The sequence below is a fragment of the Ylistrum balloti genome, unplaced genomic scaffold (assembly GCF_031769215.1).
Source record: "Ylistrum balloti isolate Yb309-2 unplaced genomic scaffold, AGI_CSIRO_Ybal_v1 Utg372574, whole genome shotgun sequence".
Taxonomy (NCBI): Eukaryota; Metazoa; Mollusca; class Bivalvia; order Pectinida; family Pectinidae; genus Ylistrum; species Ylistrum balloti.
In genome coordinates, this window is record NW_026783127.1 from 15013 (window position 1) to 28822 (window position 13810).

The window sequence follows — 13810 nt, forward strand, 5'->3', positions numbered from 1 at the left end:
TATCATTGTTGAAATTGCAGCATTTTGAAAAGGCTCTGTATCATTGTTGAAATTGCAGCATTTTGAAAAGGCTCTGTATCCTTGAGAGTGCTGTAGTTTGGAAGGCTTTGTATCCATGTTGAGAGTGCTGTATTTGAAAAGGCTCTGAATCCATGTTGAGAGTGCTGTATTTTGTTTGGAAGGCTCTGAATCCATGTTGAGAGTGCTGTATTTGAGAAGGCTCTGTATCCGTGTTGAGAGTGCTGTATTTTGGAAGGCTTTGTATCCTTGTTACGAGTGCTGTATTGTTTTTTTTTTGAAGGCTCTGTATCATTGTTGAAATTGCAGCATTTTGAAAAGGCTCTGTATCCTTGAGAGTGCTGTAGTTTGGAAGGCTTTGTATCCATGTTGAGAGTGCTGTATTTGAGAAGGCTCTGAATCCATGTTGAGAGTGCTGTATTTTGTTTGGAAGGCTCTGAATCCATGTTGAGAGTGCTGTATTTTGGAAGGCTTTGTATCCGTGTTGAGAGTGCTGTATTTTGTTTGGAAGGCTCTGAATCCATGTTGAGAGTGCTGTATTTTGTTTGGAAGGCTCTGAATCCATGTTGAGAGTGCTGTATTTGAGAAGGCTCTGTATCCGTGTTGAGAGTGCTGTATTTTGGAAGGCTTTGTATCCGTGTTGAGAGTGCTGTATTTTGGAAGACTCCGAGTCTTTCTTGAGAGTGCTGTATTTTGGAAGACTCTGAGTCTTTGTTGAGGGTTCTGTATTTGAGAAGGCTTTGTATCCGTGTAGAGAGTGCTGTATTTTGAAGCCTCTGTATCCTTGTTGAGACTGCTGTATTTGAGAAGGCTCTGAATCCCTGTTGAGAGTGCTGTATTTTGGAAGTCACTGTATCCGTGTTGAGAGTGCTGTATTTTGGAAAGGTCTTAATCCTTGTTGAGAGTGCTGTATTTTAGAAGGCTTTGTATCCGTGTTGAGAGTGCTGTATTTGAGAAGGCTCTGAATCCCTGTTGAGAATACTGTATTTTGGAAAGCTCTGAATCCTTGTTGTGAGTGATGTATTTTGGAAGGCTTTGTATCCTTGTAGTGAGTGCTGTATTTTGGAAGGCTTTGTATCCGTGTTGAGAGTGCTGTATTTGAGAAGGCGCTGTATCGGTGTTGAGAGTGCTGTATTTTGGAAGGCTTTGTATCAGTGTTGAGAGTGCTGTATTTTGTTCTGAAGGCTCTGTATCCATGTTGAGAGTGCTGTATTTTGGAAGGCTTTGTATCCGTGTTGAGAGTGCTGTATTTGAGAAGGCTCTGAATCCCTGTTGAGAGTGCTGTATTTTGGAAGTCACTGTATCCGTGTTGAGAGTGCTGTATTTTGGAAAGCTCTGAATCCTTGTTGTGAGTACTGTATTTTGGAAGCCTCTATAACCTTGTTGAGAGTGCTGTATTTTGGAAGGCTCTGTAACCTTGTTGAGAGTGTTGTATTTTGGAAGACTCTGAGCCTTTGTTGATAGTGCTGTATTTTGAAAGGCTGTGTAACCCTGTTGAGAATGCTGTATTTTGGAAGGCTCTGTAACCTTGTTGAGAGTGCTGTATTTTGGAAGGCTCTGTATCCTTGTTGTGAGTGCTGTATTATGAAAGGCTCTGAATCCTTGTAGAAAGTGCTGTATTTTGGAAGGCTTTGTATCCCTGTTGAGAGTGCTGTATTTTGTTCTCAAGGCTCTGTATCCATGTTGCGAGTGCTGTATTTTGGAAGGCTTTGTATCCGTGTTGAGAGTGCTGTATTTTGGAAGGCTCTGTATCCTTGTTGTGAGTGCTGTATTTTGGAAGGCTATGTATCCTTGTTGTAAGTGCTGTATTTTGGAAGGCTCTGTAACCTTGTTGAGAGTGCTGTATTTTGGAAGGCTCTGTAACCTTGTTGAGAGTGCTGTATTTGGGAAGGCTCTGTATACTTGCTCAGAGTGCTCTTTTTCAACTGGCTCTATTTCCCTGTTGCTGCTGGATTTAATTAGAGTGACTTATATTGTTTTATTTAATGTCCCAATAGTTGATCAGTGTGATGTCATTTATTGTGGTTGACATTCAGTGTTGAATTCTGATGTATAACAATAGATATGCTGTCTGAAGCAGTCTTAGCTGTTATAGCTGATCATTTGGTGTTGATACCAGTAATTGGAACCATGAGTATGTTTGAAACTTACTAGCACTGCATTGTTGTATAATTTGTTCCCAACACTAAACTTTTAATGAATTCCTTTAGACATGTAATCATTTGCATTTAAAATGTCTTTTCACATTTATTTCAGTTGAGTAAGAGGACAGACGGTGTCCGTGAGAGCCAGCTTAAAAGCAGCAATCTTTGTCACTTTGCTGGAATCCTTCATGCAATGCAAGTGATACCAGATGTTGTTTGTCTGATGAAGGCTTTCCACTCGCCCAACAGAACCAACAGCCGCCATATTGACATTGTGGCAGGCCAAGGTCAAGTGTGGGTCAAGGTCATTGCCAGGAAGGCTCAGGCATTACACCTCATATGGGCAGGTAACACTAAGGTTTAATTAAAAGAATTACACTTTGGTTTCAATTTTATTCAGTTTTATAGAATAAAGCAAAACAAATTGTAGTAACACTTCATAGATAAACATTGTACTTAAGATTTCAAAATGGAGTTGTGGGTTATAAATAATCAAAACTTTATTTGGGAATTGAATCATTTTAAAGAGACAATACTGGGATAGTAAGATATCTTATTTATGAGATTGTGTTGATTTTAAGTGTCATCTTGTTTAAAAGGTTGTGTTGATTTTTAGTGTCGTCTTATTTCAGAGGTTGTGTTGAATTTTAGTGTCGTCTTATTGGAGAGGTTGTGTTGATTTCTAATGCGACCTGATTTGAGAGACTGTATTTATTTTTAGCTCACCTGTCCCAAAGGGGCAAGTGAGCTTATGTCTGTAGTGATTTTTAGTGAGATCTCATTTGACATGGTGTATTGATTTTTAGTGTGGTCTTATTTGAGCAGTTTGATGGATGGCTTTTCAGGTTTAAGACGTTAAGATGTGAGTGGATGAATCTGGTTCTGAACACAATACTGTTGAGATGTGTAACATCAACACATTTGTTGATGGGTGTGAAGATGCTCTTTGCCAAATCTGAGAAGAACTGTTACTTCTCCATCCCAGCTTTAGCAGCATAGCACTAAAGGCTTGGATAATCTAACGAAAAACAGCCTTGTTGTTTTTAGCTGTGATGCTTTATTGAATATTGGCTTGCTGGTAGAGAATTTTGTTCGGCATAGCCTTATAACCTTCTGGGAAATCGTGATACAAACCATTTCAGACCAAAGATGTAATGGCATTTATGATGACAATATCACTTGTAGCAAATATGATAATTATATTTTGACTTGACCTTACCTTTATAATACATATTTGTATGTCTCTGTAAAGTACAACATTTGGTACTATATAGATGATAATAGCAAACAGCTTCAAACTAGCAGAAGTAAGTGATCATTATTAGCTATGAGTATATTCAACAATAAGAATTGTCAGCAGTTCCTGATATTTGATATTTGTGTACACTTCAAAAGGACCTGTCAGTGGTTCCTGTTTTTTGGTATTTGTGTATATTTCAGTAAGATTTGTAAGTGGTTCCTAGTATTTGCGGTGGTGAGAGACCTAGAGTGGTATTGGTGGTGAGAGACCTGGAGTGGTATTGGTGGTGAGAGACCTGTAGTGGTATTGGTGGTAAGAGACCTGTAGTGGTATTGATGGTGAGGGACCTGTAGTGGTATTGGTGGTGAGAGACCTGTAGTGGTATTGGTGGAGAAGGTTTGTTGTGGTATTGGTGGTGAGAGACATGTATTGGTATTGGTGGTGAGAGACCTGTAGTGGTATTGGTGGTGAGAGACCTGTAGTAGTATGGGTGGTGAGAGACATGTAGTGGTATTGGTGGTGAGAGACATGTAGTGGTATTGGTGGTGAGAGACATGTAGTGGTATTGGTGGTGAGAGACATGTAGTGGTATTAATGGTGAGAGACCTGAAGTGGTATAGGTAATGGGAGACCTGTAGTGGTATTGGTGGTGAGAGACCTGTAGTGGTATTGATGGTGAGAGACCTGTAGTGGTATTGGTGGTGAAAGACCTGTAGTGGTATTGTTGGAGAAAGACCTTGAGTGATATTGGTGGTGAGATACCTGTAGTGGTATGGGTGGTGAGAGACCTGTAGTGGTTTCGGTGTTGAGAGACCTGTAGTGGCATTGGTGGTGAGAGACCTGTAGTGGTATTGGTTGAGAGAGACCTGTAGTGGTATTGGTGGTGGGAGACCTGTAGTGGTATTGGTGGTGAGAGACCTGTAGTTGTATTGGTGGTGGGAGACCTGTTGTTGTATTTGTGGTGAGAGACCTGTAGTGGTATTGGTGTTGAGAGACCTGTAGTGGTTTTGGTGATGAAAGACCTGTAGTGGTATTGGTGGAGAAAGACCTGGAGTGGTATAGGTAATGGGAGACCTGTAGTGGAATTGGTGGTGAGAGACCTGTAGTGGTATAGGTGGTGAGAGACATGTTATGGTATTGGTAGTGAGAGACCTGTAGTGGTATTGATGGTTGGAAGACCTGTAGTGGTATTTGTGGTGAGGGACCTGTAGTGATATTGGTGGTGAGAGACCTGAAGTGGTATTGGTGGTGAGGGACCTGCAGTGGTATTGGTGTTGAGAGACCTGTAGTGGTATTGATGGTGGGAGACCTGTAGTGGTATTGGTGGTGAGAGACGTGTACTGGTATTGGTGGAGAAAAACCTGAAGTGGTATAGGTAATGGGAGACCTGTAGTGGTATTGGTGGTGAGAGACCTGCAGTGGTATTTGTGGTGAGAGACATGTAGTGGTATTGGTAGTGAGAGACCTGTAGTGGTATTGGTGTTGAGAGACCTGTAGTGATATTGATGGTTGGAAGACCTGTAGTGGTATTTGTGGTGAGGGACCTGTAGTGATATTGGTATTGTTGGTGAGAGACCTGTAGTGGTATTGGTGGTGAGAGACCTGTAGTGGTATTGGTGGTGAGAGACATGTAGTGGTATTGGTGGTGAGAGACCTGTAGTGGTATTGGTGTAGTGGTATTGGTGGTGAGAGTGTAGTGGTATTTGTGGTGAGAGACCTGTAGTGGTATTGGTGGTGAGAGACCTGTAGTGGTATTGGTGGTGAGAGACATGTAGTGGTATTGGTGGTGAGAGACCTGTATGTAGTGGTTTTGGTGGTGAGAGACCTGTAGTGGTATTGGTGGTGAGAGACCTGTAGTGGTATTGGTGGTGAGAGACCTGGTGGTATTGGTGGTGAGAGACCTGTAGTGGTATTGGTGGTGAGAGACCTGTAGTGGTATTGGTGGTAGGGGAGACCTGTAGTGGTATTGGTGGTGAGAGACCTGTAGTGGTATTGGTGGAGAGAGACCTGTAGTGGTATTGGTGGTGGGAGACCTGTAGTGGTATTGGTGGTGAGAGACCTGTAGTGGTATTGGTGGAGAGAGACCTGTAGTGGTATTGGTGGTGAGAGACCTGTAGTGGTATTGGTGGAGAGAGACCTGTAGTGGTATTGGTGGTGGGAGACCTGTAGTGGTATTGGTGGTGAGAGACCTGTTGGTATGGTAATGGGAGACCTGTGGTGAGAGACCTGTAGTGGTATTGGTGGTGATAGACCTGTAGTGGTATTGGTGGTGAGAGACCTGTAGTGGTATTGGTGGTGGGAGACCTGTAGTGGTATTGGTGGTAAGAGACCTGTAGTGGTATTGGTGGTGGGAGACCTGTAGTGGTATTGGTGGTGAGAGACCTGTAGTGGTATTGGTGGTGAGAGACCTGTAGTGGTATTGGTGGTGGGAGACCTGTAGTGGTTTTGGTGGTGATAGACCTGTAGTGGTATTGGTGGTGACAGACCTTTAGTGTTATTGGTGGTGAGAGACCTGTAGTGGTATTGGTGGTGAGAGACCTGTAGTGGTATTGGTGAGAGACCTGTAGTGTAGTGGTATTGGTGGTGAGAGAGACCTGTAGTGGTATTGGTGGTGGGAGAGACCTGTAGTGGTATTGGTGGTGAAAGACCTGTAGTGTAGAGACCTGTAGTGGTATTGGTGGTGAGAGACCTGTAGTGGTATTGGTGGTGAGAGACATGTAGTGGTATTGGTGGTGAGAGACCTGTAGTGGTATTAGTGGTGAGAGACCTGTAGTGGTATTGGTGGTGAGAGACCTGTAGTGGTATTGTAGTGGAGAGAGACCTGTAGTGGTATTGGTGGTGAGAGGTAGTGATATTGGTGAAGAAGAGACCTGTAGTGGTATTGGTGGTGACAGACCTGTAGTGGTATTGGTGGTGAGAGACCTGTAGTGGTATTGGTGGTGGGAGACCTGTAGTGGTATTGGTGGTGAGAGACCTGTAGTGGTATTGGTGGAGAGAGACCTGTAGTGGTATTGGTGGTGGGAGACCTGTAGTGGTATTGGTGGTGAGAGACCTGCAGTGGTGTGGGTGGTGAGAGACATGTAGTGGTATTGGTAGTGAGAGACCTGTAGTGGTATTGGTGTTGAGAGACCTGTAGTGGTATTGGTGGTGAGAGACCTGTAGTGGTATTGGTGGTGGGAGACCTGTAGTGGTATTGGTAATGGAGAGACCTGTAGTGGTATTGGGTGTGGGAGAGACCTGTAGTGGTATTGGTGGTGGGAGACCTGTAGTGGTATTGTTGGTGAGATACCTGTAATGGTATTGGTGGTGAGAGACCTGTAGTGGTATTGGTGGTGAGATACCTGTAATGGCATTGGTGGTGAGAGACCTGTAGTGGTATTGGTGAGAGGTGGTATTGGTATTGGTGGGTGAGAGACATGTTATGGTATTGGTAGTGAGAGACCTGTAGTGGTATTGGTGTTGAGAGACCTGTAGTGGTATTAATGGTTGGAAGACCTGTAGTGGTATTGGTGGTGAGAGACCTGTAGTGGTATTGGTGGTGAGAGACCTGTAGTGGTATTGGTGGTGAGAGACCTGTAGTGGTATTGGTGGTGAGAGACCTGTAGTGGTATTGGTGGGAGAGACCTGTAGTGGTATTGGTGGTGAGAGACCTGTAGTGGTATTGGTGGTGAGAGACCTGTAGTGGTATTGGTGGTAGTGGTATTGGTGGTGAGAGACCTGTAGTGGTATTGGTGAGAGAAGATTGGTGGAGAGAGACCTGTAGTGGTATTGGTGGTGAGTGACCTTGTAGTGGTATTGGTGGTGAGAGACCTGTAGTGGTATTGGTGGAGAGAGACCTGTAGTGGTATTGGTGGTGTGAGACCTGTAGTGGTATTGGTGGTGAGAGACCTGTAGTGGTATTGTTGGAGAAAGACCTTTAGGGATATTGGTGGTGAGTACCGGTAGTGGTATTGGTTATGGCATTGGTAGTGAGAGACCTGTAGTGGTATTGGTGTTGAGAGACCTGTAGTGGTATTGGTGGTGAGAGACCTGTAGTGGTATTGGTGGTGGGAGACCTGTAGTGGTATTGTTGGTGAGAGACCTGTAGTGGTATTGGTGGTGAGAGACCTGTAGTGGTATTGGTGGTGAGAGACCTGTAGTGTATTGGTGGTGATTGGTGGTGATAGTATTGTAGTGGTATTGGTGGTGAGAGACCTGTAGTGGTATTGGTGGTGAGATACCTGTAATGGCATTGGTGGTGAGAGACCTGTAGTGGTATTGGTGGTGAGAGACCTGTAGTGGTATTGGTTGAGAGAGACCTGTAGTGGTATTGGTGGTGGGAGACCTGTAGTGGTATTGTTGGTGAGAGACCTGTAATGGTATTGGTGGTGTGAGACCTGTAGTGGTATTGGTGGTGGGAGACCTGTTGTTGTATTTGTGGTGAGAGACCTGTAGTGGTATTGGTGGTGGGAGACCTGTAGTGGTTTTGGTGGTGAAAGACCTGTAGTGGTATTGGTGGAGAAAAATCTGGATTGGTATAGGTAATGGGAGACCTGTAGTGGAATTGGTGGTGAGAGACCTGTAGTGGTATTGGTGGTGAGAGACCTGTAGTGGTATTGGTGGTGGGAGACCTGTAGTGGTATTGGTGGTGAGAGACCTGTAGTGGTATTGGTGGAGAAAGACCTGGAGTGATATTGGTGGTGAGATACCTGTAATGGCATTGGTGGTGAGAGACCTGTAGTGGTATTGGTGGTGAGAGACCTGTAGTGGTATTGGTTGAGAGAGACATGTAGTGGTTTCGGTGTTGAGAGACCTGTAGTGGTATTGGTTGAGAGAGACCTGTAGTGGTATTGGTGGTGGGAGACCTGTAGTGGTATTGTTGGTGAGAGACCTGTAATGGTATTGGTGGTGTGAGACCTGTAGTTGTATTGGTGGTGGGAGACCTGTTGTTGTATTTGTGGTGAGAGACCTGTAGTGGTATTGGTGGTGGGAGACCTGTAGTGGTTTTGGTGGTGAAAGACCTGTAGTGGTATTGGTGGAGAAAGACCTGGAGTGGTATAGGTAATGGGAGACCTGTAGTGGAATTGGTGGTGAGAGACCTGCAGTGGTATGGGTGGTGAGAGACATGTAGTGGTATTGGTAGTGAGAGACCTGTAGTGGTATTGGTGTTGAGAGACCTGTAGTGGTATTGGTGGTGAAAGACCTGTAGTGGTATTGGTGGTAAGAGACCTGTAGTGGTATTGGTGGTGGGAGACCTGTAGTGGTATTGGTGGTGAGAGACCTGTAGGGGTATTGTTGGAGAAAGACCTTGAGTGATATTGGTGGTGAGATACCTGTAGTGGTATTGGTAGTGAGAGACCTGTAGTGGTATTGGTGTTGAGAGACCTGTAGTGGTATTGGTGGTGAAAGACCTGTAGTGGTATTGGTGGTAAGAGACCTGTAGTGGTATTGGTGGTGGGAGACCTGTAGTGGTATTGGTGGTGAGAGACCTGTAGGGGTATTGTTGGAGAAAGACCTTGAGTGATATTGGTGGTGAGATACCTGTAGTGGTATTGGTTGAGAGAGACATGTAGTGGTATTGGTGGTGGGAGACCTGTAGTGGTATTGGTGGTGAGAGACATGTAATGGTATTGGTGGTGTGAGACCTGTAGTTGTATTGGTGGTAGGAGACTTGTAGTGGTTTTGGTGGTGAGAGACCTGTAGTGGTATTGGTGGTGGGAGACCTGTAGTGGTATTGGTGGTGAGAGACCTGTAGTGGTATTGGTGGAGAGAGACCTGTAGTGGTATTGGTGGTGGGAGACCTGTAGTGGTATTGGTGGTGAAAGACCTGTAGTGGTATTGGTGGTAAGAGACCTGTAGTGGTATTGGTGGTGAAAGACCTGTAGTGGTATTGGTGGTAAGAGACCTGTAGTGGTATTGGTGGTGGGAGACCTGTAGTGGTATTGGTGGAGAGAGACATGTAGTGGTATTGATGGTGAGAGACCTCTAGTGGTATTGGTGATGAGAGACCTCTAGTGGTATTGGTGGTGAGAGACCTGTAGTGATATTGGTGAAGAAAGACTTGGAGTGGTATAGGTAATGGGAGACCTGTAGTGGTATTGGTGGTGAGAGACCTGTAGTGGTATTGGTGGTGGGAGACCTGTAGTGGTATTGGTGGTGAGAGACCTGTAGTGGTATTGTTGGAGAAAGACCTTGAGTGATATTGGTGGTGAGATACCTGTAATGGCATTGGTGGTGAGAGACCTGTAGTGGTATTGGTGGTGAGAGACCTGTAGTGGTATTGGTTGAGAGAGACCTGTAGTGGTATTGGTGGTGGGAGACCTGTAGTGGTATTGTTGGTGAGAGAACTGTAATGGTATTGGTGGTGTGAGACCTGTAGTTGTATTGGTGGTGGGAGACCTGTTGTTGTATTTGTGGTGAGAGACCTGTAGTGGTATTGGTGGTGGGAGACCTGTAGTGGTTTTGGTGGTGAAAGACCTGTAGTGGTATTGGTGGAGAAAGACCTGGAGTGGTATAGGTAATGGGAGACCTGTAGTGGAATTGGTGGTGAGAGACCTGTAGTGGTATAGGTGGTGAGAGACATGTTATGGTATTGGTAGTGAGAGACCTGTAGTGGTATTGGTGTTGAGAGACCTGTAGTGGTATTGGTGTTGAGAGACCTGTAGTGGTATTGATGGTTGGAAGACCTGTAGTGGTATTTGTGGTGAGGGACCTGTAGTGATATTGGTGGTGAGAGACCTGTAGTGGTATTGGTGGTGAGGGACCTGTAGTGGTATTGGTGTTGAGAGACCTGTAGTGGTATTGATGGTGGGAGACCTGTAGTGGTATTGGTGGTGAGAGACATGTACTGGTATTGGTGGAGAAAAACCTGAAGTGGTATAGGTAATGGGAGACCTGTAGTGGTATTGGTGGTGAGAGACCTGCAGTGGTATGGGTGGTGAGAGACATGTAGTGGTATTGGTAGTGAGAGACCTGTAGTGGTATTGGTGTTGAGAGACCTGTAGTGATATTGATGGTTGGAAGACCTGTAGTGGTATTTGTGGTGAGGGACCTGTAGTGATATTGGTGACGAGAGACCTGTAGTGGTATTGGTGGTGAGAGACCTGTAGTGGTATTGGTGGTGAGAGACATGTAGTGGTATTGGTGGTGAGAGACCTGTAGTGGTATTGGTGGTGAGAGACCTGTAGTGGTATTGGTGGAGAGAGACCTGTAGTGGTATTGGTGGTGGGAGACCTGTAGTGGTATTGGTGGTGAGAGACATGTAGTGATATTGGTGAAGAAAGACCTGGAGTGGTATAGGTAATGGGAGACCTGTAGTGGTATTGGTGGTGAGAGACCTGTAGTGGTATTGGTGGTGAAAGACCTGTAGTGGTATTGGTGGTAAGAGACCTGTAGTGGTATTAGTGGTGAGAAACCTGTAGTTGTATTGGTGGTGAAAGACCTGTAGTGGTATTGGTGGTAAGAGACCTGTAGTGGTATTGGTGGTGGGAGACCTGTAGTGGTATTGGTGGAGAGAGACATGTAGTGGTATTGGTGGTGAGAGATCTCTAGTGGTATTGGTGGTGAGAGACCTCTAGTGGTATTGGTGGAGAGAGACCTGTAGTGATATTGGTGAAGAAAGACTTGGAGTGGTATAGGAAATGGGAGACCTGTAGTGGTATTGGTGGTGAGAGACCTGTAGTGGTATTGGTGGTGAAAGACCTGTAGTGGTATTGGTGGTGAGAGACATGTAATGGTATTGGTGGTGTGAGACCTGTAGTTGTATTGGTGGTGGGAGACTTGTAGTGGTATTGGTGGTGAGAGACCTGTAGTGGTATTGGTGGTGGGAGACCTGTAGTGGTATTGGTGGTGAGATACTTGTAGTGGTATTGGTTGAGAGAAACATGTAGTGGTATTGGTGGTGGGAGACCTGTAGTGGTATTGGTGGTGAGAGACCTGTAGTGGTATTGTTGGAGAAAGACCTTGAGTGATATTGGTGGTGAGATACCTGTAGTGGTATTGGTTGAGAGAGACATGTAGTGGTATTGGTGGTGGGAGACCTGTAGTGGTATTGGTGGTGAGAGACATGTAATGGTATTGGTGGTGTGAGACCTGTAGTTGTATTGGTGGTGGGAGACTTGTAGTGGTATTGGTGGTGAGAGACCTGTAGTGGTATTGGTGGTGGGAGACCTGTAGTGGTATTGGTGGTGAGATACTTGTAGTGGTATTGGTTGAGAGAAACATGTAGTGGTATTGGTGGTGGGAGACCTGTAGTGGTATTGGTGGTGAGAGACATGTAGTGGTTTTGGTGGTCAGAGACCTGTAGTGGTATTGGTTGTGGGAGACATGTAGTGGTATTGGTGGAGAGAGACCTATAGTGTTATTGGTGGTGAGAGACATGTAGTGGTTTTGGTGGTCAGAGACCTGTAGTGGTATTGGTTGTGGGAGACCTGTAGTGGTATTGGTGGAGAGAGACCTATAGTGTTATTGGTGGTGAGAGACCTTTAGTGGTTTTGGTGGTGGGAGACCTGTAGTGGTAGAAGAGGGAGACTTGTAGAGTTTACTTATTGAGAGAGTTCTATAGTGGTATAGAATTGATAGCTTGAGATTCCAGTTGCCAGAGCTTTGCAGTCTGAACAATAATGTAGCAATCCCGCTGTGAGGTGAATTAGGACAGTAAATCCCCTCATTGATTATATGAAAAATTTGGTAAGCCTTTCTTGTGTCAAATCTGTATTATGGACTTGGTGGCAAAAGTTGTCAGTGTGTTATTGAATATGAAATTATATAATAAGCAATCAGTTCATTCATTACACTGTAGTAGATACTTCACTGCCACATTGTATGTGCATCTTATACATATAAATATGTATTAGTATTCTTTCAAAAAGTTATATTATTAGTATCGTTAACAGATTTAAGGAAAATAACTCTAATGGAAATAGTAAGGATGTATAAAAATCTCTCTTTTGTGATCATTTTGAAGAAATCATGAAAATTACTTTTCCCTTTGTGATGTTTAAACTACCAACCTTTTGTTTTGTCATTAGGCACTCTTATGACCACAAGCTGCAAAGAAAACCCCTTTAGCCAAAACTTAAATTTCATTTCAGTAATAATTACCATAACTTTAGTATGCAAATACAGTACCTACACCCATCTTTGTATCTCAACAACAAAAGATTTGAAACAGTCCCGCCCTCCCTACGATCCATGAGCCATCACGGCAGGAACACAGAGTGATCTACCCTCCTCTTACCTTTATGGCTGCCGACGAGTGCGGAGGTGTCTGAGCTAAGTGCTTTTCTTACACCTTCTCTTCATACCGCTATTGTCGTTTGAGTATATTGTTACTCTATTAGTAGTCTATAAACCCATCTCCCAACTTATATTGTGAAATTAAGTATTTTCATTTGTTTATTTTGACCGTATTTCCGGCCGTGTTTTCCTCCACGTGTTCGAGTGTGTGAACACTTGTCTCGTCGCTTGGATTTTCATGAAGTTGGAATTTGTTTTCTTGCTGCATTGTCGGCCGTTTTTGTACGACGGTTTTTTCTTTATTGCAGTGCAGTCTTGCTGCGTACGGTAGGCTTTGTGCTCTCGTTGGTAGTTTTTTGATTGTTAGAAAACTTTGTTGTCCTTGTTTTCATTGATACGATCTTTTATTGTTTCGATGATAGATAATAGTGTCAAGTTTACGTCGGGGGTCAGCGCAGGGGTGTTCCCATTTCTATGCTGCATAGGCTCCCATGCCTGTCCGGCGAACTTCCCGCCAGAAGACCATGACACGGTGCAGTCTAGGGTCGAATTGACCGGTAGCTCTCGATAGCCGGCAGTGTTACCGTCGGAAAGGGACTTTCGGTCCAGATCTCTGATTCCTTCAGGGACCTTCAGGGGGCCGCTTTGATTCCGGACCAGTACCTTCGGGTATAGGGTCAGCGGCCACAGGCTTTTTGTCAGGATTGTCTGTGGCTACAGGGATTAGTGACATGGAGTTCACTAGCATGGGGCCTGTTTTCCCACCCTCACAGGCTTCTGGCTCTAGGACTTTCCGCTCCAGTCCAGATTTCCCAGTGCAGGGTTTCCAAGGGGGTTTCCCCCAAGGGCTTGGGGCTTCAGGCCAGGCGTCCGGTTTCTGGTCTCCATTTCCCCCGGGCTTGGGGTGTCGGAGTGCCTGCGAGCACTTATTCCTGGGCCACCCAGGCCAACCTGCGGATGGTTCTGGGTACCAACAGTTACCCAGCACGTCTGGGTTTCCACCTGGTGGGAGTGGTGGTTCATCCTGGTCCTTTTGACAGGATGTCAAGCCCCAGGCTCAGGGGGGCCATCTTGGCCAGCTCTGGGGTCACTCCCAGCCAGTTGGACTATTCCCATTCCCTCAGGGGTTTGGGTTTTACCCCATGGGTCTTCCCTCGTGGAACCCATGGGGGTTGGTCTCCCCCTCTAGGAG

At 45.1% G+C, this 13810-nt stretch overlaps 1 protein-coding gene across 1 annotated transcript in view; it reads left to right on the top strand.

Moving 5' to 3' along the window:
• Window positions 1-2214: 2214 nt before the first annotated feature.
• Window positions 2215-13810, top strand: part of LOC132564704 (UPF0415 protein C7orf25 homolog) — a gene marked incomplete at its 3' end in the record, with an annotated part of 28831 nt that continues 17235 nt past the window's right edge. The window contains 2 exon segments of the mRNA XM_060229333.1: window positions 2215-2232; window positions 2275-2509. Of these exon segments, the coding sequence (XP_060085316.1) occupies window positions 2215-2232; window positions 2275-2509 (253 nt within the window).